The 22005-nt window shown below is 36.7% G+C and overlaps 1 protein-coding gene across 1 annotated transcript; it reads left to right on the top strand.

The window, feature by feature from the left end:
* The first annotated feature begins 6728 nt into the window (after positions 1-6728).
* Positions 6729-20944, top strand: etnk2 (ethanolamine kinase 2). Its single transcript, XM_084395793.1, has 8 exons — positions 6729-7070; positions 14220-14479; positions 15596-15736; positions 17470-17612; positions 18502-18585; positions 18672-18832; positions 19031-19104; positions 20619-20944. Exons 1-8 carry the CDS (start codon positions 6891-6893, stop codon positions 20689-20691), a joined length of 1116 nt encoding a protein of 371 aa, XP_084251919.1. The 5' UTR covers positions 6729-6890; the 3' UTR covers positions 20692-20944.
* Positions 20945-22005: the final 1061 nt, after the last annotated feature.

Raw genomic sequence — 22005 nt, 5'->3', positions numbered from 1 at the left:
ATGCCACACTTTATATTGAAAGAAATTGTCAGGATAAGCAAAGCACAATCTAAACAAAACAGTCCCAGAAGCCAGACTGAATGAGCGATGAGGGTGCTTTAATAACCAGGGCTCAAGAGACACTCTCAGAATTTATACTCTCAATAGGATTCCTAATGATGCATGAAATCGGTGTCATTTCATTTGACAGAGTATTCTCTGTAATCTTTTTCAGATTACTTTAATTTTCAGAGCCAAATGGGATTGTAATGCTGTGCGTGGAAAATGAAACTCCCCCCGGATCAATGGAGAATCACATTGAGCCATTAACATCCAAACCGGCAGCTGCTCTTCTAAAGCTTGCTTACTTTGGTTGAAAGGAGCTTATTTGAAACTGAAAGGTTTTTGGAGCTCACGGCATTGTCATAATAAGGGGAGAGGTGTCAGGGGTCAAAAGGCCACAGGGAGAAGATACAGACCATGTTTCTGGAAGGTAATTGCTCTATTGATGGGTTTGGGATCTTGACTTTTGTTCAGTCCATATGTGCTTCTGTGGCTCAAACTCAATGCAAGTGTTTGAGCAGGTAAAGACAAACACCAAAGTGCACGTGCAACACCTTATCAAACCCTTCCTTGACCTAGATTCGGTCTCAGAGAACATATCCCACCTCGTCTTAAGGATCTCAGACTCTCTTCTGAAACTCTAGATGAGTCTTTTTCCCAGCAGAAGCTATTTAATCTCATCGCTGTCTAAACGACTGAGAAGAGATCTCAGTTGCTCATTGAGCTGATAACATTTGTCTCAGATTTAGATATCAAATCTTTTTGATTTCAGAAGCACTTAAGCATATGTGTGCAGGCATTCCACTGCGGTGTGGAATTCACTGATTTGTCTGGAAGGACTGAAATGAAATTCAATACAGTCCTCCACACAATTCCTTATCACACCAACGTTTACAACAGCCTATAAAACACTAAATTGATGTTTGTGTTCCACCACAGTATAGACTTTGCTGGGGTACACAGTGTTACTTCTTCTGCAATAAATATAGACTTTCAGTTTCTGAACCTGAATGGCATTTTTTGAGATGATGGTGTGTTATTGGAACGAGACGTCAAAGCTGTAATATGGATGAGTAATGCCTGTCAAGAACACATCAGGGTCATATTTCACCCCCAAATCAAATGAAAAAAGCTATTTATAAAGACTTGTGGCATTGCTTTCATTACAATTTGACATTTTTCCATCAAAATGTTTTTGTGATGTACAGCCATTTATCAGGTGCCTTTAAAGGCAGGGTATGGCGATTTGTTCCAGAAACAATTTTTGTTATGCTGATTGAATGTCTCTTCACATCCTGATAGCAATCACTTAAGTGGTCTAAATGTATTTATATATTGTCTGTGGAAGGTGTAGGACCATAAAATGTTCGTCCAATCATTGCATTTTGTCCGAATGCTATGATACGATGTTCTACCTGCCTGACAGTGTATGTATTTTCATATCTCCACGCACATGCTCACGCAGACATCTCACGTCATCATTGCGTTTCATGCTATGAATTAGACAGACGTCAGTCACTGAGCACCGCAACAGAAACAGCAGCCGTCTTTTACAGTTCCTCCTGAACCAAAACAACAAACTTATACGGCATAACTACTGTAATTGGTAAGAGATGGAAACGTTATACATGGAGCGGTTCATGAAATCTCACTGACCCAAACTTACACTTACACTAAGTATATATGCATGCTCAATACATGCATTTCAATGTATAACTTTTTGTGCACATGACGAATAAAACTTTAAGTTAGGAAACTTAATTTACTCTCATAAGCACATCTAGTCCAACACCCTGCAGGCAAACCTGTTTGTTGTTGTGCTATTTTAAAACTCATTCCACTCATTTTCATTGTGACTTTTCACTCTGAATGGAGGCAAAAAAAAAAACACTTTAAAGCAAACAATCTATTGAAGCGCTAATCTTTCTTTCATTATTCATGGTGTATGTGTTTCCGCCACCTGTTTAGTGAGCCTCTCCTCTCTTCCTTCCAAATGAACCAGCTTCTCTTTAACACTCTTCAATGCAATTGTCTACCTTTAGCTTTGCGCACAACAGATGCCACACACAAAATAGCTGAAGCAGGAACAGTAAATTCCCCAGCCTTTAAATCAAGTATTGTTCTTGCTGTAAAGACCTGCAGGAGAATGAAGCCGCAGCAGCTCTGGCGGGTTTACAAGAGACCCGGAGGGCCGTTTAAAGCGGGACGTGTTGTGTGTGGCCCGACACTCACTAGAGGAGGTTAAAATCATCAGGGCTCGTCTGTGTAGAGGAGGAGGATGAGACACATAAAGGAAGACATAAATACTCTGACAGCAGTGCAGATGGCCGACGGACCTTTGCTACTTTGCTTCCACAGTCCAGAAACGGAATGGGGCTTTAATGATGTCACTTCTGTCTGTCATTTTTTATAGAACTGAGCTTTAGTGAAATAAACATGGGAAAACTTCAAGTGTGAACTATGGACGTTTAGATTACATTTATTCATTTGGCAGAAACTAAGTAATTTACAGTACATTTCCCCTGGGAATGACCTTGATGTTGCTAGTGGCATTTTCTACTGTGTCAGCTATGCCTACAGGAATGGAGCACGGCTACATGATATTAACAATGTTAAAATGAAAAAAATTGTGTGTGAAAATATCCTAAAGGACCTTGAATTGTTCACTTTGTGTTCAATTAAATGCAACAAACAATACATAGAAGAAAAACAAGAAATCCCATATATTTTATTTAAAAAACCCTATATTTTTATGTTTTAGATTGGTGCTTGCTTTATTTTATAGTCATTTTGTTAAGTGCTTTTGTCTTTTTTTTAGCTTTGCTTTATATAGATTTCAATTTTAGTTTGAGTAATTTTAGTATTTCAGCTTTTTTCAGTTAGATGCCAAGGCAATATTTTTTTACTTTCTTTTTTAAAAATGTTCATGTTGGCCTATAAGTTTTAATAGTTCATTTTTAGCTTTAGTTAACAGTAGCAACAATGTGTGGGTGGTTGCTAGGGCGTTGCTATGGTGTTTTAAGTCAGTTCTCAGAGCTAAGTTAACTATTGGCCAAGTAAGACAATGTTCCTGGTTCAACAGTGCTAACCCCTAAACATAACCCTATAAGTTATCAAATCAAAGGGAAATAATAAGTAAATAACACTGATGTAGAAGCAACACTTGTTGTAAACCTAAACTTGACATAAACTGTAAACTCTGTAAAAAGTCTCTCAAATCTGATTGATTGGTTGATTGGAATGTTGTTCGAGGATCAACAAAGATGTTGATCCAGGTAAATGTTGTAGGCTATTATAGGGTGAAATCACGTTCACTGTGCTACATTTCAAACAAAGTGCACTTCAAGTAAAATATAATAATATAATTATCCATATACAGTTATAATGTAAATTGTTCATATGTAAAACATTACATGCATGTTTCCCACTTTTTGTGAGACAAACGGGCATCTGCAAAGAAGTGACTTTCGAAGTGTCAGTTTTACGGCAGTCTTGTGGGGTGAAACAGCCGATCATGAATATGTTTGGGAACCCATCTGTCTCCTTTTTGTTAAGTTATCCAGCAAGCAGGCATCTGTATTTAGTATTGTGCATGTGCAGGTAATTATTTACAGAGAGGATTTTCATGTGTATGTGTATGTGTATGTGTGTGTGTGTGTGTGTGTGTTAACATGAAAGAATACAGCCTAAATGTAAAGTGCATATGTGTGCATTTGCACATGTGAAAACATGAATCCAGTACAATCTTTACTGCACAAGAAGTGTCAACATGAACTTTGAAAGGGGAATTTGTCTTGGGTGTGGAGATCTTTGGGTCACCCAGAAAGAATAACCCTTTATAAAACAGTGAACAGGTTAGTCATCGTGTGTTCATTTGGAGAGCAAATATTTTTTGAAGTCTTTGGTATCGCATGAGCCGCTCTAGCGGTGCTTCTGCAGACACAAGTTCAGAGTTTCCAGGATACATTGACAAGCAACCAACCCCCTCAAAAAAATCACACAACATTCCAGTCCTCAAGAACAATTGAGAATCCCTGACTAAAGACGGAAACGGTTGACAGAGACGTGTATCTGCAAGTGTGAAAGCATGACATCAGTGTGTGCAGTGGCCCATTCATTTATGCTCCCTGAAAAAGAAAACCTATGCCTGAGACGGATTGTTTCCTGTTAGACATGACAAGTTAATAGTGATATAGAATATTTTACAGAACAACAAGTAAGAACATATTATAAATCTTCTGTTTTTTTAAAAGGATTTTTTTCTTGTGATAAAAAAAAAAAAAACATTGAATTTATAAAGTATTTTTCCAGCCATATCATTTTATTGGACTTCTACAAAGCGTTTAAAATTGAAAAATCGAAACAGTCAATCAGTGGCGAAAGGACGTCATTTTCAAATAACATATTTCCAGTTGAAATGACTAGGAGTACAAAAGTTTAATGTGCAGCGCTTATTTTTGCCTACCTTATTCACGGCAGTGCCATCTTTGATTTTTAACTGGAATGAAAGCGAGGCTGTGACGGGATAGACAGCCTAGCCTACATCTCTTCAGTGGTTGTACTGTTATTTACTGTGTTTTTGGATTGTTCTTCAGATGAAACACTGCAAAAATATTTTTCCGAGCAATGTCAGTAGACAAAAAAACTCCATCAACATGAGCTGTGGAAAGTTCCAGGGGATGCCATTCAAAACACGTCAAGTCTATCCATCACAGCCTCGCTTTCATACCTGTCATGGCGCTGCTCTGAATAATGTCTATTGGCTAATACAAAGACAGTAGCCTATAGGCCTATAGCTGCATCTGAAAGCTTTAAAATGCTGCCTTCGGAAGATCGGAGGACGTTACCTTCACTTCCATCCTGTCTCATGATGAGTTATCTTCATCTGATCGATTTTTTTTAATAAAGTATAGATGTAGTTTGCTTCTCATTCAGCTCCCTAGTTCAGTATTCAGGACACTGATCAAGGAGTCGGCCATTTTAAGGGCTGTGTCAATCAAGATTATGCTGCCTATATACCAGGTAGGCCTGACTATGATATAGCCTACATAAAAGATAATGATTTTCAAACCTGAACCAGACATATTTTTATTCAAAGATCAACAGTCTGTCATTAGTCTTTATAGTCTGCCACAAAAAAACAACATTAAAATCATGAACTCAAATGTCATTGTGAAAAACAAAAAAACCAATGACTGTTGTAACAGTGCGTAAAGCAGACCTTTCAGGCTATGGCCTAACGCTAATAAGCCTTATGCCAAAATTATTATTACAACTAAATTGTCTGTCATTAAATAAGAAAACTAAATAAGTGTGAAGATGATTTGCTTTGTGTAACCCGACATCAGACATTAGGCCGAGACACACAGTGCCGCGACCAATCAATCACTCCTTTACGACTGGCTGGGCTGCGCATTCACTGTCCTCCTCGCGGCTATTGCAACTTGCGCTCGCTTATCAATGCATGTAAATTCGCGAATCGGTATCTTTGTAGAACTTCAAAAAAAGAAAAAAAAAGATGCTGCAGCCCACTGCAGGACGACTCAACCTCCACGCACAGTTTTTAATGTGTAATCAGACAATAACTAGCTACTCAAGATTTTACTTTAGTAGGCTATAATTTTCGGGACAATTAGGGCCGGACTCGGGATTCGGGACAACAGCTTAGACTTCGGGACTGTCCCGAATTTTTCGGAACGTCTGGTCACCCTACTTTCACACAAAGTCCTGCCTGATAAGGCAGCGAGGCAACAAGTCCGCTGCCAGTATGCCAGTACAATCTTTGAAGAAGTTGCGGGGACATCTAGTGGCTGAATGTTGCTGTCAACCAGGGTTTTTAGTTCACTTAAAAAAATAAAATAAAAAAACATTTTTGTTACTAATATATATATATATATGTATATTATGAAGAGTTCAGATGCAAAAGCCTCTAAGTGCCATCTGAAATTTTCTTCTAGAATGATAATTTTTATCAAGCTTGTATATTTAAGTTCAGTAATTTCACTTAAATGACAATAAATAGGTCATTTTCATTGCCATTTAAGTGAAATTACTGAATTTAAATCTTATAAGCTAAGATTTTGTGGTTTGTAGCAGAACCTTATCCACCAGAGGTCACTTTAGCTCATGTTATAAAAATGAATGATTTGGGTCCGTTGTGCGTTTGTGAGAGACTCCTAGTGGCCTGATTCATAGATAGCATTACATGCAATAATGACACATGATTACAGTAAACCTGAGATTAGTTTAGACAACGCAGTCCTTTATGCTAGTCATTTGATTTGGCTAAATATTCAGATTGTTTACATTTCCCCAGGTTAAACTTTGACTTCATATTTTTCACATTATATGATATAACGTATATATGGTATATAATGTACCATGCTACATGAAAAAAAATGTATATCAAAAGAAAGAGAAAAAAAGACTAAATAATGAGCATATGTTTCTTGAGAGACACATAAAGCCAGGTTATTTACGAATCTTACGATGCAGAAGGGTTTTCATGAGCCAAGCCTTTACCATGGACGACTACAAAGCAACGTAATTTTACCTAATCAATATTAATAAGTCAGTCCTTCGCCATTGGAAGGTTCTGAAGTTCCGTCAGCCTGACCTCATTAATATTCATGAGCTAGGCTCCGTCATCGGATGATTTCTTGTGGGCGGTGCCTACAGAAGGAAGAAGCGCCGTTTTTTCCTGCCGTGATGACAGAATCCAACGGTACCGGCATTTTTCGAGTCGCTCCTCTTGTCTCCTGCATATACTAAACCGGGCTGGACCTTCTGTGCATGTTCAAATAAAAACCTTTAGACCCCCTAAACACTGAAAATACCTATTTAATACTATGTCGGGCATTAATAGACAGTTAAATCATATGATGGAGACGGAGATCCACGTGCCGGTTGGGTCACCGACGATCAGAAAATTCCCGATATTCGTGGACGAACATAATGTTACGGAAGGGGCGATGAAGCTGATTAAAGAGCTCAGACCAGGCTGGGACCCGAACCTGATCCGTACTAAGGTAGGTGTGACTGTGTAGCTTGAGCTAATCCACTCCCGGCGTGTTTAGGGCCTTTTTTCTGTCTTTTTTTTTTTTTTTTTTTTTTTTTTTTGAGGTGTGGCGTTTTCATTTTCATTGAAGAATATATATTTTTATATAGCTTAAATGACGTTGAAGGTTTTGTGCGTTATCACGTCATATTATTTTCTATGACCGTATGAGTGACGTTGGAAACTAGCCTGGCTAACTTAGCCAGCTGCTGGACATTACACCCAGTTTAACCACATCTGACAACACATATTATATGTAATAAAACGCGTGTAAATAACTATTTTAACAATTTGCGCCAGATAAGATAGGTTATCAATCTTTGACGTGAGTGAGGTGCGTATACGTCCTTTATACGTCACTGGCCAGCTGGCAGTGACTTCTTTGCTATATAACTAAAAACCTTAAAATCAAGATTAAAAGAAACCTTCAGTTTAGTATTTTATGATTGTATATATGGGTCAATGACATGACGTGCATATTTTTGTGTCCAAGTGCATTATATTCCTATCAAATAATTTGATAAATTCATGACATATCGCGTTGTTCTATAAAACCTATTTAGTTTGAATTCATTTTTAGTAGGCTACATTTAAATAATACATATTATTTTGTTTTGTCATCTTAAACCCCCAAAATGACAGGTGGTGCAACTGTCCAACCAACTGAACAGACTAAGAAAACTATTTAAAAGGGTGTCTTAATAAAATAAAAATAATGAAATACTATGGCATCATTTCAGGTTTGAAACCTTTAATATAATCACATTTTTATACTTATCAGTAGCTGAGATAATTGAACTTTTGTCCAGCAATTTGTATATTCCCAAATGTCAGGGTGACACAGCTGAAATATGGCTCTTTTATTATCATGAATTGACAAGGTAATACCAGTAAACATAATGCATCATACAGAGGAGCCCGACCAACTCATCCTTGTAGCGGAGTGAAAATGTTTATAGATCTCTATTAAATACTGGCAAAAACTGCTAATTTCAAGTATGGGTAGATTGGTACACTTTTCATGTCAAGTGGTACAACTACAGTATACATGCATACAACTATTTGGTTGTACCGCCTAACGTCAGCTGTCAGCTGTCAAAAATGAATTTAAACCCTTTGAAATGTTAAAGGAATAGTTAACTTAAAAATGAAAATTCTGTCATCATTTGCTCACCCTCAAGTTGTTTCAAACCGGTATGATTTTCTTTCTTCTGCTGAACACAAAGGAAGATATTTTGAAGAATGTTGATAATCAGGCAGTTGATGGGCACCTTTGACTTCTATAGTAGGAAAAAAAAGCCCATGGAAGTCAACGGGTTTCATCAACTGTCTGGTTATCGAAATTCTTCAAAATATCTTCCTTTGTGTTCAGCAGAAGAAAGAAAATCATGCAGGTTTGAAACAACTTGAGGGTGAGCAAATGATGACAGAATTTTCATTTTTAAGTTAACTATTGCTTTAAGAACTGAAACCTGTTTAAACACATTGTTCATGACTCAAAACTATGCATTATATCAGTTTTGAAAAGATTGGGGGAAAAAAAACCCTTTTTTAAGCTTTATTTGTCAATGACATATATATAAAGCTTAAAAAAGTGTTTTTTTTCCCCCCAGATATACACACACACACACACACACACACACAGAGTTGTGTTTGAATATCATTCAATCACATGTTGACACCTCAATAAATCTTTAAATTCAGTGAAATAAGTTTGCTTAGTTAGGTGCATGTTTTGCCATCATGTAAATGCACTTGCTGGTGCATAAATATATAATATATGAATCTGATATAAATATACCTCAACAAGGTCCTTTGGGTTACAGGTGTCAATGCATTTTGTTGCAAGTCATGTTGTTGTTCTGTGTGTACACACACATATGTACACACATACACACACTCGTATATATATATATATATATATATATATATATGTATGTAATGTGTGTGTGTGTATGTATATATCTATATATATATATATATACACACACACATGTTTTGTCCTTGACACAGGTCAGCTGTTACTTATCATCTCTGAATAACAGGTTATCTCACAGACAGAGCAGCTCCCACCTGGCGTTCTGGTTTGAAACTAGTGGATCTGATATCCAAAAGTGATTAGCCTATTGTATTTGCATAATCAGATCAGTGCCTCACGACTTCAATGGAAAATATCATTTGTTTATTCATTTAGGAGGCTCACAATATTCAAACAGTTAATAACAGTTATTAATAGTAATAAAGCAAGCCTCCCATAATGCTGCCTCGAGTTCATCCTAAAGCAGCTGTTTAAATAACCTGATTAAACTCTGTGACTCACACTTACTGGCTGGCCTGACGTCTCGGTCCAACGCCACATATGCTACACATTTAGTAGCACAGTTATAAACGTTGCATTGTTGCAACTGATGATCAGCCTCACGTGCTTCATCTGTCATATCTGTTTGAGTGTTATCATTTAGTGTGATAGGATATGAAGGTTACTAATGAACAGTGTTATTATTGTTTGTTTGTCTTTAAGCAGAGACGGCGTGTCCCAGTCCACGTCACTAATGAATCTCACGAAAACGCTCAAGAACGTGTTCGAGTCATATTTCAACCTAAAAGCAAGGGAAAGGCATAAATATATTGTGTACTTAAAGAAAATGAAGCATTGATAAAAATTTTTTATCGTGATATTAAGCTCATTTTCCTCCCAAATTCTCATTACTGTAATGCATTATTTTATTTCACTTTTAGCAGTTGTATTTTTATAGTTATAGAGTTTTTTTCCAATAAATTTTTTCCTTGAATGTTAAGGGATTTTTGTTCGAAACAATTATAGCTTTTTTATATGCAGTAGTAGATATTTACTATTATTACTATAATTTTTATAATATTAGCACTGTAAAGCAATATATGTATTAGCTTGCATATGTGTTTTTTGTTGAGTATCATATATTATGGCTCATATAGTATGATATAGTGTGCGAATATGGAGTTCATATTCGAGGAGGAAAAAAAACACCTCAATTTTATTCACAGGCCCAAACTGAGCAAGAATATGCAATTTGGTGGATTTACTGATATTTATACGGCCAATAATGAAATTCTGATGTAAATGTAAATCATTGAGGTCGTAATAAACAATAAATCAGACTACTTGCATAAAATGCATATAAATATAATTTGCAGCTCTATATCTCCCAATAAATGTGCCTTGGTAAGATGATGTTAGTTTGAAATGCTTAGTTTTATGATTAAAAGCTCTGTAGTTTTAATTGTTGGGACAAAACATATAATGCAATGATGATTGAGAGATGTACAAATAAACATTCCTCAAAAGCCTGATGGAACATATTTGATATTTACATTTTAACATGATTTTCCTTAAAATTAGCCTATGAATGAAGTGAAAATCAGTAATAGAAATAGGAATGTATAGTCCTCTCAAAACATTTTGAAATAATACAGCATTTCAGCTGTTTTTTAGCTATATTCATACACATTTTTGTGATTATAATTGCAATTAAAGGCACAATGTGTAAGATTTTTGGATTAAAATGTTCAAAAACCACTAGAACAATGTTATAGTTTTGTTGACTTGTTTACTTACATTATCCCAAATGTTTCCAACAATGTTTAAATCCAGAGAAATCAGCTATTTTAACCAGTTGTAACATCCCAAGTCATTGCGTCACCTGTCAATGACGTCATATCCGCGTTACCCTCGATTTCTTGTTTTACTTACTGACTGTTTACCTGAATACACGATTCAAGACTGTTTTGTGTGTATTTGACTGTTTAAGGGCAATAATCAGCGAAAAAGAACTCAATTTAGTACTGATATGCAGCTTTATGTGTTAGCACACTTTGTGTGTTCGCATAAAATCTGCGGGAATGAGTAAAATTATGCACAATAAGTGCAATCCCATGCCAAAATTCAAGCTGTAACACCAACTATATTCATCCAGAGCAAATGAAACGAGTGAGTGAGGAGAGGCGGGTTCGTGTGTCACTCGCTGTCAGAGAGCTGAGAGAGAAAATGCAGCTGGTGTTGTGTATTCTACAAATGAGTATTGGAATATATTTATATATTTTAATATATAGTTTCATATATTGAAATATATATTGAAAAATCAATATATTTGACAACACTACATTACACTTAGTTTATTATTTCAGATGCCTTTTTAAAAGACAACAATTGAAAAATGTGTGTATATATATATATATATATAAAATTCAACCCACCAAAGTGGCTAGTAGGTTGGTGGGTGTTCATGTCAAGCCCTGGTTATAACATAACTTTCAACACGCTCAAATGTATTTTAGTATGATTGTTTTGACCAAATAAAATAGCGCTGCATTACCCCACAATTTTAATTAATCAAATAAAGTGACTAGTATGAGTAGTAATTTAGCATTGCGGCTGTTTCATTAGAATGAAATAAAATAATGTGAATTTAAGTGATCAAATGCAACTCACTGATCAAATCCATCGGCTGGCTTTGGAGGTGAAGACAACAACTCCAGTGGTTCCACGCTCATTCACGCCTACGCCTTTGTTATTTATTTTGAATAAGCGACCTGTGACATCATTCAAATGTCAATCATGATAAATTGGCACAGCGAAACTTTCATGCTGTGCCTTTAAATACACATTGTAGATCCACACCACACTTTTCCAGGAAAATGGCTGCATTTGATGAAAACTTTACTGATTCGTTTATGATTTTCAACCCATTCCTTTATCAAGTCCTTGTTGCTATTTCAACAAAACCTCAACTATGTCAGCCAGCTAGATAATGTTACCTAGGTGACATTTAAATCAGCAGAATACACAACAGCGATATTCAGTGCATCTAAATTTGCATGAGACAAAAACACATGTTCAAGGATTGGCCCAAAACTCTTCCACTGGCCTATCCTTGGTCCTGGACTTAAAAAAAATCATTCTTTTCATTCTTATGATTTTAGGGTGACCTATGGCCCAGACATGTATTTTAGAGATTCACCTCTATACTCTTGGGCCACAACATTAATTGTGTTTGCCAATGTTTTGAAGCCAGGCTGAATGAACCTAATCCAGTTCTACCTCCACACAGATAGACTAGGGGTGTAACGATAACCACATGTGACGATTCGATACATATCACGATACTGAACTTACAATACAATAGTATTGCGATACTCCAAGACATATGGTAAAAGGTTAATAAAAAATGTACTGTTGATTAAAATGGTAAATTTAGTATTACATTGTGGGTGTACATGAATAGGCTTGGACTTGGTGCTGATAACCCAATGCACAGGACAATGTTGACCCCAGAATAAAAATATTCATGATTCTGAAGCTGAAAATACAGAATTATTTTAGACGAACATGTCACTCACTAGATATATTTAAAATAATGTAAGCCACTTTTTACTGGTAACAAGACATTTGGCATTATCAGGACCCACAAATATTCCCCTATTGCATTATTATACATTATATTCAACATTTATATATAGTAGTTTAATGTAGTACTGACACTAAAACTCTGGAAACGTGAATTTTTTTCTATTTTGGATGAACTATACACAATGTATATTGTCACCATCCACGATACATACTGTTGCATTTTTGTATTGCGATATATTTTGACACGGTATATTGTTACACACCTAATAGGCACTGTTTACAGATAGCCAGCATAGTTTTCATCAATGAAAAACATGCATTGTGCCCAAACTTATTGTTCACAGCTGCTTTGGTACAGTCCTTTGAATGAAGCCAAAATGCTCAAAATAAAGCTCCTCTGTTGGCGCGTGGCATTTTGATGCCATTCATCAGATGAGCTCCGGCGTTCCAGCCGTTTAGAAGAGCCACGTGGTCATGTGACACTGGCGAAAGGGGCTAGTTATTGTGTTGTGTTTGTTGATAACCACCTGGCCTACACTCAACTATAAACACTGACCATTCAACTATTTTTAGAGGTTCAAACCATCCTACATATCACTTTCTGCTTGTTAATTACAGAGTTTGTTCAGATAGTTGTGATATATTTGCTTTCAGCAGTGTATTTTAAACCCATTTACTATTGAGACGCAAGTTCTAAGTGTTGTAACCTTTCGACAAAACTGTTGAACTGTCTAAACGGCACCTGCTCCGAGATGAATTCATCCTCTGTATGTCGACCACTGCCGCTGTTTGTACTTTAGTAATTTCAGGAATCTCAGAAATGCATTGGTGGGTGGCTGGGCCAGTGCAATGAATTGTGGGATACATTGTCACAAGGACAAAGCATTTAAAGTCTTGCCAATTTATCATGATTGACATTTGAATGATTGAAAATGGCTTATTTTATTCTTTCACACCCCTTATTAAGCATAAACATGAAAATCTGAACTTAAATAGTGTAATTAATTAATGCTTTGGAATACAGGCCTGCGGTTGGTTTTAAAGAAGACAAAAAAACATGTTTAATGTTAATCAAATTTACCGTACTAAACATTTTATATTTTCTATAGAGTCTAAAATTGCTATAAAATCAAAGCCATATGTCTAATCAAGTTGTGTTCCAAATTTGAAGTCACTAAAATGGCAAACATCACTAAAATTGAGGTTCCTGAGAGATTTTATTTAGGGGCTATACCAAAAATAGGGAATGAGTTAAGGGGCAGTCACACTATACATTTCGTTCCATTGAATTCCATTCATACACATGCAAATGCATCAGACCGGAAAGCGCTCTGGTGAACTCTGACCTGTGAATTCGCATCATGTGACGACGTGTGACCAGTAGAAGATCGATATGTCACTGCTCGACCTCTTTAAAAGAACTCATATTTTTGCAGTAAAGCCGAGTAGATTTTATATTTTTACAATTTGAATGTATTACTATTTCAATATGTAATATTAAAATGTATTACAAAATGTAATAATAAAAAAGCACACCAAGGACAGTTAACAGGTTGTCAACATAAACTAGTTTGAGTCAACATGCATTACATTACGGAAGTAAAACTGGATTTGGACGCCATTTCAATTTGACTAATGTCTATGCATCTTATCAAAAAAAGTAGCTGTGATTGCAGTTGATATGTTTGATCATGAGAGCCTTATGTTCCTTCTTTTTTTTTTTTGTCCCCTCAGCTTTTCACAGATGGCACAACTAACAAACTGGTGGGGTGTTATGTGGAGGACTGCGACGAGGATGTGGTGCTGGTGAGGGTGTACGGCAACAAGACGGAGCTGATCGTGGACCGAGACAATGAACTGAAGAGCTTCCAAGTTCTACACGCCAACGGTTGCGCACCCCGACTTTACTGCACCTTCCAGAATGGCATCTGCTACGAGTTCATGCAAGGACGCGCTCTGGATACTCAAGACGTCAGGGATCCTGTGTTACTCAGGTGGGTCTGTTCTGCACACGGCACAAAATGGAAGTGTGGGTGTTCGTTCTAAAAATAACACGTTGAATTGAACACGCTGATCTTAGTTTTTGGCCTATTTTTTGGAATATTTTTTGTCTTTTGTAACTATAATAGTGAAGTCATTAAAACTGACCTCAGCTTAGGCCAAAACCTTGTACTATTTATATATTATACTAATTACATAATTATACCTCTTTTGACCAGATGCTAAGACAGTATCACATGTATTCTTCGCAAATAAGAGAATCCCAGAATGCAATGTGATGAGTTAAAATTATTAAATTATTATTAATTAAATAGTTTTCATACATACTGAAAGCAATTTATAATACCGTTCAAAAGTTTGGGGTTGGTAAGTTTTCTTTATTGCTTTTGATAGGCTCCATTTATTTGATCAAAAATAAAGTAGAAACAGTAATATTGTTAAATATTATTACAATGTAAAAGAACTGTTTTCTATTTGAATATATTTTAAAATGTAATTTATTCCAGTGATGCAAAACTGATATTTCAGCATCATTACTCCAGTCTTCAGTGTCACATGATCCTTCAGAAATCATTCTAATATGCAGATGTGAACCTTCCTAATTATTATCAGTGTTGAAAACAGTTCTTAATGAACTGTTCTCTTCATTAAGAACTGCTTAATAACAGTTCTGCTTAATATTTATTTGAAATAGAAATATTTTGTAACAATTTAAAAGACTTTACTGTCACTTTTGATAAATTGAACGCATCCTTGCTGAATTGCAGTATAATGTATATAATGATAAAATGTACAGCATATAATAGGCACCCTTTGAAACATGTCTTTAAATATTGAAGAATGGCTTGTGGAAACGTTCTTCAAATAGTCTAAGCTATCTGCAAATTTGGAGTGAAGTTCTTGTGCACTCGAGACTGAAGTGTTCATTCCCTTCATGAGGGTCACATATCTCCTTCCAGGCACACAGTGAACCGTATTGCAAATTACACAGGTGACCTTGGACTAATATCCATTTTTCCACATAAACAGCTTTTTCCAAGCATTGTGTTTAGGCTGAAACTGAGCTTTGCAGTTTTTTGACCAATGTCTTCTTTTGTTTTTATTGGCAGACTGATCGCCCGTGAAATGGCCCGAATTCACGCCATCCACGCACACAATGGCTGCATCCCCAAACCCAACCTGTGGATCAAAATGCGCAAGTACTTCTCGCTAGTGGCCACGGAGTTCACTGACCAAGCCTCTAACGTCAGGTAACCCTCAGGGAGTTAACAAAGCAGCATAACATTCTTCATCGGTTTTGTCTTGGTTCTTGTTCTAAAGTTTGCATGCAATGGCGGATCTTTTCTTCTTTTTTCCTTCTGAGCAAATGTCCTGTAAATGACACAACTCTGTGACTGACGTCTTGTAGAGAACTTGTATAGAAATGCAATTGTCCGTCCGTGCACATCCTCGGTTGAGTATGCTTTGAAAGCTGTGCGAGACAAGTGAAAATGAAGGATACATGGGCCTTAACTCCCTTTGGAGTGACTTTGTAACTTTTCAGACCTTTTTCATGCTCAAACAGCAACATTACACAGGGTTCCCACGGGTCCTTGAAATCCTTGAAAGTTTGTGAATCTGAATTTTTTTTTTTTTTGCAAGGCCCTGGAAAGTTTTGGAAAAATAAACACACATAGATACAGGTCCTTGAAAGGGCTTGAATTTAGTTTTGTGCAAGAGGTTTTCTGGAAAAAAATCCATATTATTCCCTCCGGTCCACTAATGTGTTATTTCACCAACACTTTGTGACCTATGCGCACTAGCTTGCTTTAGTCTCGCGCATTTACGCATTACGTCAAGTGTTTCCCGTGTGAGGTACTTTGTGTTGTACGTTGCCATGACGTTCACGTGCGCACGAAACTACTACGATGCTCAACGTTTGTTGTTGAACACAACAAATGTGTCCCCACATTAAGTACTTGAATTTGAGGATATTGGACCCGGAAAGTCCTTGAAAGGTCCTTGAATTTGAAGTTAACCAAGGTGTTGGAACCCTGATTACACACTAAAGAAAGTTAAAAATGTAACAAATCATAATAGGTCCTCTTTAAAACTTAAATTATCTCATAAAAATGTAGATTATAACTCATAACAACTCAGAAAGGCACATTTGAATTTAGATTTTGCTCAGACAGGTGTTTCATGGGAATCCAGATTGTATTTGTCCATCTAATCTCATGCTCAGAGCTGTTATGTCACATAATCATCTCAATTGTCATCCTTACAAACATGCTGGCTCTTAAAAGCTGACGTTTATCGGTATCCAGAGATCATGCACATTCAAAGTCATTTACGTCATCAGTCATTAAAGCATTAGTGTCATCAGAGTTTCTCCGGTAGAGATTTTATTATTACTCCCCAATGTCTAACAGGACGATTTTACTCGGCAGTTTCCTAATACTATAAAACAAGTCATAAACTTGTGCAGAAAAAGCATGCAACAAATCACAGATCAGTCAGAGAGGCTGCTGGGTTTTGTGTGAGCCGCTGCATGGCAAAAGGAGATTCTAGAAATAGCTCCTTAAGCCCATTATAAGGGGAGAGTGGTCACTCAGGCGGGCTTTCTCATTGGTGGGACTGGACCACATTATCACTGTCTTAATTTCTCTTTTGTTAATCCATCCTTAGGATAAATGACTGATGAAGCATTTTTAAATTGTTGGTAATACTTCACAATAAGGTTCCAGTTGTTAACATTTTTTACATTTTAATTACTTAACAAACTATGCTATATTTATTTTTTGTTAGTTCATGTTAGCTAATGATAACAAATGAAACCTTATTGTAAAGTGTTACCAATTATTTGACCAAACGAACATCAATTATAAGCAAACTATAATTTCCAAAAATCTAATTTGTGGCATTATTGTGTTGTCAAACACTCTTGTCTTTCTGCCATTTGCTTGAATCACTGATCTCTTTCCGTGTTTTTATTATTATTTAGAATTCAGCAGGAAGTGCCCAGTCAGGAAGTGCTTGAACAGGAAATGATGTGGATGAAGGAACACCTGTCGCAGCTGGGCTCTCCTGTAGTGCTCTGTCACAATGACCTGCTCTGCAAGAACATCATTCACAACGTAAAGGAAGGTGGGTAATATGTCAGCATCATGACAATATAGAATCTAATTGACCATATTTACTATAATATATTATAATAAATGCTTTAATCATAAATACTTTATCAAACTGCACTAAATTTCTCTGCCTCTGCTTTTCTGTTCTGCTGGTGTAACCAAAGTCATATGGGTGAGAAAAATAATATTAGTAATTTTTTTAGCCCACAGTGTTCATGATCCATTCAAATCCCAAGAGTCTGTACAATTTTTTGCATTTATTTGATAAAAAATGTAGTAAAACCAGTAACACTGTTACAATTAAAAATGTCAGTTTTTTGTTTTAATGTAAAGCTGAATTTTCAGCATCATTACTCCAGTCTGCAGTGTCACATGATCCTTCAGAAATCATTCTAATATGCTGATTCACTGCTGAAAAACATTTATTATTATCAATGATGAAAACAATACTTTTCAGGATTCTTTGATGATTAGAAAGCATTATAAATGTCTCCAATGTTACTTGATCAATTTAATGTGTTCTGGTTGAATAAAAGTGTTAATTTCTTTACAAATAAAAAAACACCTGTCTTATGTCTTAGTACTCAAAAAAGCTGCAGTGTGCATTCGTGCAACAAAATGTCAAACATTTTGACTGGTTCCAGGTTTCTCAAACACAACTGCCGCCTCTTCCATCCTACCTCCCCTGTTTTATTGTTTAGGCAAACATGACGCCCTGCATTTGGTTGAGCCAGAATTTGACATGTTGGGCTGCTCAAACAAACAAAGCAATATTGACACCAATATAGCGTTACACTTTTCACTTATGGCATTCAATTCAGGGGTTTTGTTTGAAAAGGCACTTAAGACTAATATTTTGTCTTGTTTACTATGAATCAAAGCCTCTCGCTTTTTTTTTTCAGGTCATGTTCGGTTCATCGATTATGAATATTCAAGTTACAACTATCAAGCATTTGACATTGGAAATCATTTCAATGAATTTGCAGGTGAGCAGCATAAAAAAAATATATCATTCATAAAAAATGATGCTCTGGGAACTGATTTGCATTACCCTTCTGTGTGTGTCCATCAGGCATGAGTGAACCCGACTATAACCTTTATCCCAGTCGAGAGATGCAGTTGGACTGGTTGCAGACTTACCTGCAGGCCTACAAGCTCTTCACCAAGAAAGGTGAGGAAGTGAGCCAGAGTGAACTGGAGACGCTCTACGTACAAGTCAACAAATTTGCTCTGGTAAGTTTTGCATGTGCAGAGGACATTAGAGGAGAAAATGTTTTGATAATGCAGGATTTATGAAATTGATTTATGGTTGTTTATTCAAAGGTATTGGATTACAAGTTTGTTGCATGATGATTGCTGTCAGTATTGCATCTGTGTGTGGACTGAGCTGGAAGGCTTTCCCCTAAAGTTCTTGTTCTTCCGCTTTGGCAGGCCTCACATTTCTTCTGGGGTTTCTGGGCCCTGATCCAAGCCAAGTATTCCTCCATCGAGTTTGACTTCCTCGGGTAAGCGGCGTATCCAGCCTTTCATCTCTTGTGAGGTGGGAGGATTTTTTTACAGGCATAAAGATCATCAACAAGAGAAATGGGGGTTAAAGGCAGATAAAGAGTGTACAGTGTAAGTGACAGAAAGTAGCGGCAACTAATGCAGCCAATAACCAGGCAAGTAACCTAATACACTTTTGTAACCTAATATAAAATTCTATTCAGGGAAAAAAAAAAAAAAAAAAAATATATATATATACTCTGATTTCCATTTGTTTATGACTGAAATTTTATGTAACTCAAAATATAATTTGGCCAAAGTTCAGTTTCCAAGTAATTCATTGACCAGAAATGGCCTCAAACCAAAGTTAACACCTTAACCATTCACCTTACAGAAACACATGAGACCTGAATTGAAGGTTAGATCTCTTGGGATCATGGCTAAACAGAGTCCTAAAACATTGTCCATTGTCTTTGAAACTTAAAAATACATTAGACCTGAATCTGTGTATGAATGCTTCGGTTGGAGGTAAAGGTCTTAGATGAAGGTCTCCCACATACTGTGCATGAATGGGTGCGGACTGTTAGTTCTATTGCCCATAGAAACCTGTCAATGGTGTTTGTTTTCAAGTGGTGAAAAGCAGATTTGATTCAGGACAAGTGGATTGCGGCCTGCCACCCTCTGTGACTTTGGCACTCCACCTAAACCGCACTCGAAATCTTCAGTGTTGTGTATCTGTACTCTGTAGCACAATGAAACTTTACTTAAGTTATTCTCGACTTGGTTTTTCGGAGGGGGAGAGTTATGTCATCCGTAGGCTGAGGATATTTTTGTTGGTGTCGTGGCTCACTTTTTCTAAAGTAATATATTCTGTAAACTTCCTACATCGCCAGTTTCCAAGCAACAGGTCGTGGTTCCTCTCAAGCTGCACCTTTTAACAACAAATCACTGCCTGCGCATATGAGATCAGGAGGGGTCTCACAGCCTGTTTAAAAAATCTGCCTCTTTGCATGTAGAAAAAGGATAAAAATGATTATGTAAATGTATTTAAACTTCGGTGTCTTTCAGAGCAAAAAATTAACCAGGTCTCAGGGCAATAATGCCACTGAAATTGACAAAATGCCCCTGTAAAAACTTTTGTTATCTTATATTTGATGTATTTCATAAGAACCATAAAAAAATGTAAATGTATTTTTTGCAGTTATAGTTATATTTAATAATGCATTTCTTTGCGTTTTATATTATAGCCTACTCAAAGTGCTACAAACGTAATGCATAACATATTACAAACATAATACTTAATACATAAATAGATTTTAAAAATCATGTTGAATTTATAGATAACAGCCATAATTGGTCAAAACTATATTCCGTTTTAGTATTTGACAAATGGAGGATTTTTATTTTTTTTAAAAAAAATAATAAAAAAATCAATTATTGAAGATAAATATGCCCTAAAATTTCTGATTCAATTAATTCAATCCCATTCTTAATTTTGACTTTCAGATCTGATTTTGTCACATTCTTTTTCTAGGTATGCCGTGCTACGTTTCAATCAGTACTTCAAGACCAAACCTGCAGTAACGGCCCTGGAGATCCCCAAATGAGACGTCAAGACTGAGGGGACAGCGCTGGTATCTGTTGGCCTCATCGTTGACGGTTTGACCATTGAATCAGAGGCCTTTTCAGTCAGGGGAGGGTATGAGGTACAGCAGGGGTGAGCACTGGGACCTCTTAAGATTGGTTGACAACTTGTCTGCCAACTCTTAGTTCCACAAATTCTTGATTCCTTTTTCAACAACCATGTTCTCTTTGGGACTCCACATCTAGTTGATCAAGTTTCCCATAAAATGAGTGCATATTTATGTTTTAAGTACAATTTATTTATTAATTGTTATAGAGCACTTGTTTTTCACCAAAGTAACCCTTCCATTCTTGGAGCCGACTTTGCTTTGGAACTTCTTGTTAAGGGTTTTGCAGTGTGAGAGCCATTGCACACATATGCAGAATGATTTGCTGTGAAGGAGGCCTGTAGTGATGTTTAGCGAGGATATGTGTTGATACTGCAGGCGTTGATTAACAAGAATCATCTTAGCCTGTGGCTTCATAATGCCTAACAGATATGGCCCACTCTTGCAATGACAAATGTGCAAAGACCCAAAAATGTGCTAATGCTTTCAGATTTATCTCACAGCGCTGTAAAAATGAGAAGAAATTGGGGTAATGGGTACAAATCTGGGTTGCTAATACAAAGGTTTCCGGTTTAGGGCCAATCAGGGGTGACTCAGGAACTAGATAGTTACTGAGGTCAAAAAGCCTGCCCTGTCCTGCACTATTACGCACTTGAGCAAATTACTTAACCCCTGCAATTAGTCCCCCGTAAGTCACTTTGGATGAACGGCTTCAGCTAAAAGGCAAGTAACCAAGTAACCAATGAATGAAGTCGATCTGACCTCACTTCAGACATTCCTAAGAAGTCAGGGCTGCGAGAAACCTCAGCGTCTGTAGGACCATGTTTCCACCTATTTAGTTTTTATGGTTGTGAGAAGTTCTGTTGAATTTTCCACTTGTCAGAGGCTGTGGAATATTACAGCCCGCTTCCCCCTCCTTTTCTCGCTCTCGGTCCTAAATGCGTCTGCATCACCTGGCAAAGCTCAAACTGAGATTTGAAAGTCATTACCTGCTCAATGATCACTAATCTCATTCCTAATGTCAAACCCCGCTTAAATGTCCATCTAATGGTTTTCCAAAACTGGAAAAGGGGGCAATATTTATGTAACAGTGTTGTGTAGTTTGATTCAGGTCACCATCTGTGAGGATTCAATGTCCTGGAGCGAAATGGACAAGATTATTTAAGTTCAGAATATTAAATTCTGAATTCATTTCACTGGAGAAAGTCCTTAATTTGGTCATTAATTACT

This window comes from Rutilus rutilus, assembly GCF_951802725.1.
Source record: "Rutilus rutilus genome assembly, chromosome: 22".
Classification (NCBI taxonomy): domain Eukaryota; kingdom Metazoa; phylum Chordata; class Actinopteri; order Cypriniformes; family Leuciscidae; genus Rutilus; species Rutilus rutilus.
The sequence above is the reverse complement of the archived record's forward strand: the minus strand, read 5'-3'. Positions and strand labels throughout refer to the sequence as shown.

What these genes read in the sequence shown, in the direction of transcription:
- etnk2 (XM_084395793.1), top strand. Translation starts at nt 6,891, where the DNA reads ATGTCGGGCATTAATAGACAGTTAAATCATATGATGGAGACGGAGATC. An exon ending in CGAACCTGATCCGTACTAAG is followed by an intron (nt 7,071 to 14,219) that starts GTAGGTGTGACT and finishes TTGTCCCCTCAG; the next exon opens with CTTTTCACAGATGGCACAAC. An exon ending in AAGTCAACAAATTTGCTCTG is followed by an intron (nt 18,833 to 19,030) that starts GTAAGTTTTGCA and finishes CCGCTTTGGCAG; the next exon opens with GCCTCACATTTCTTCTGGGG.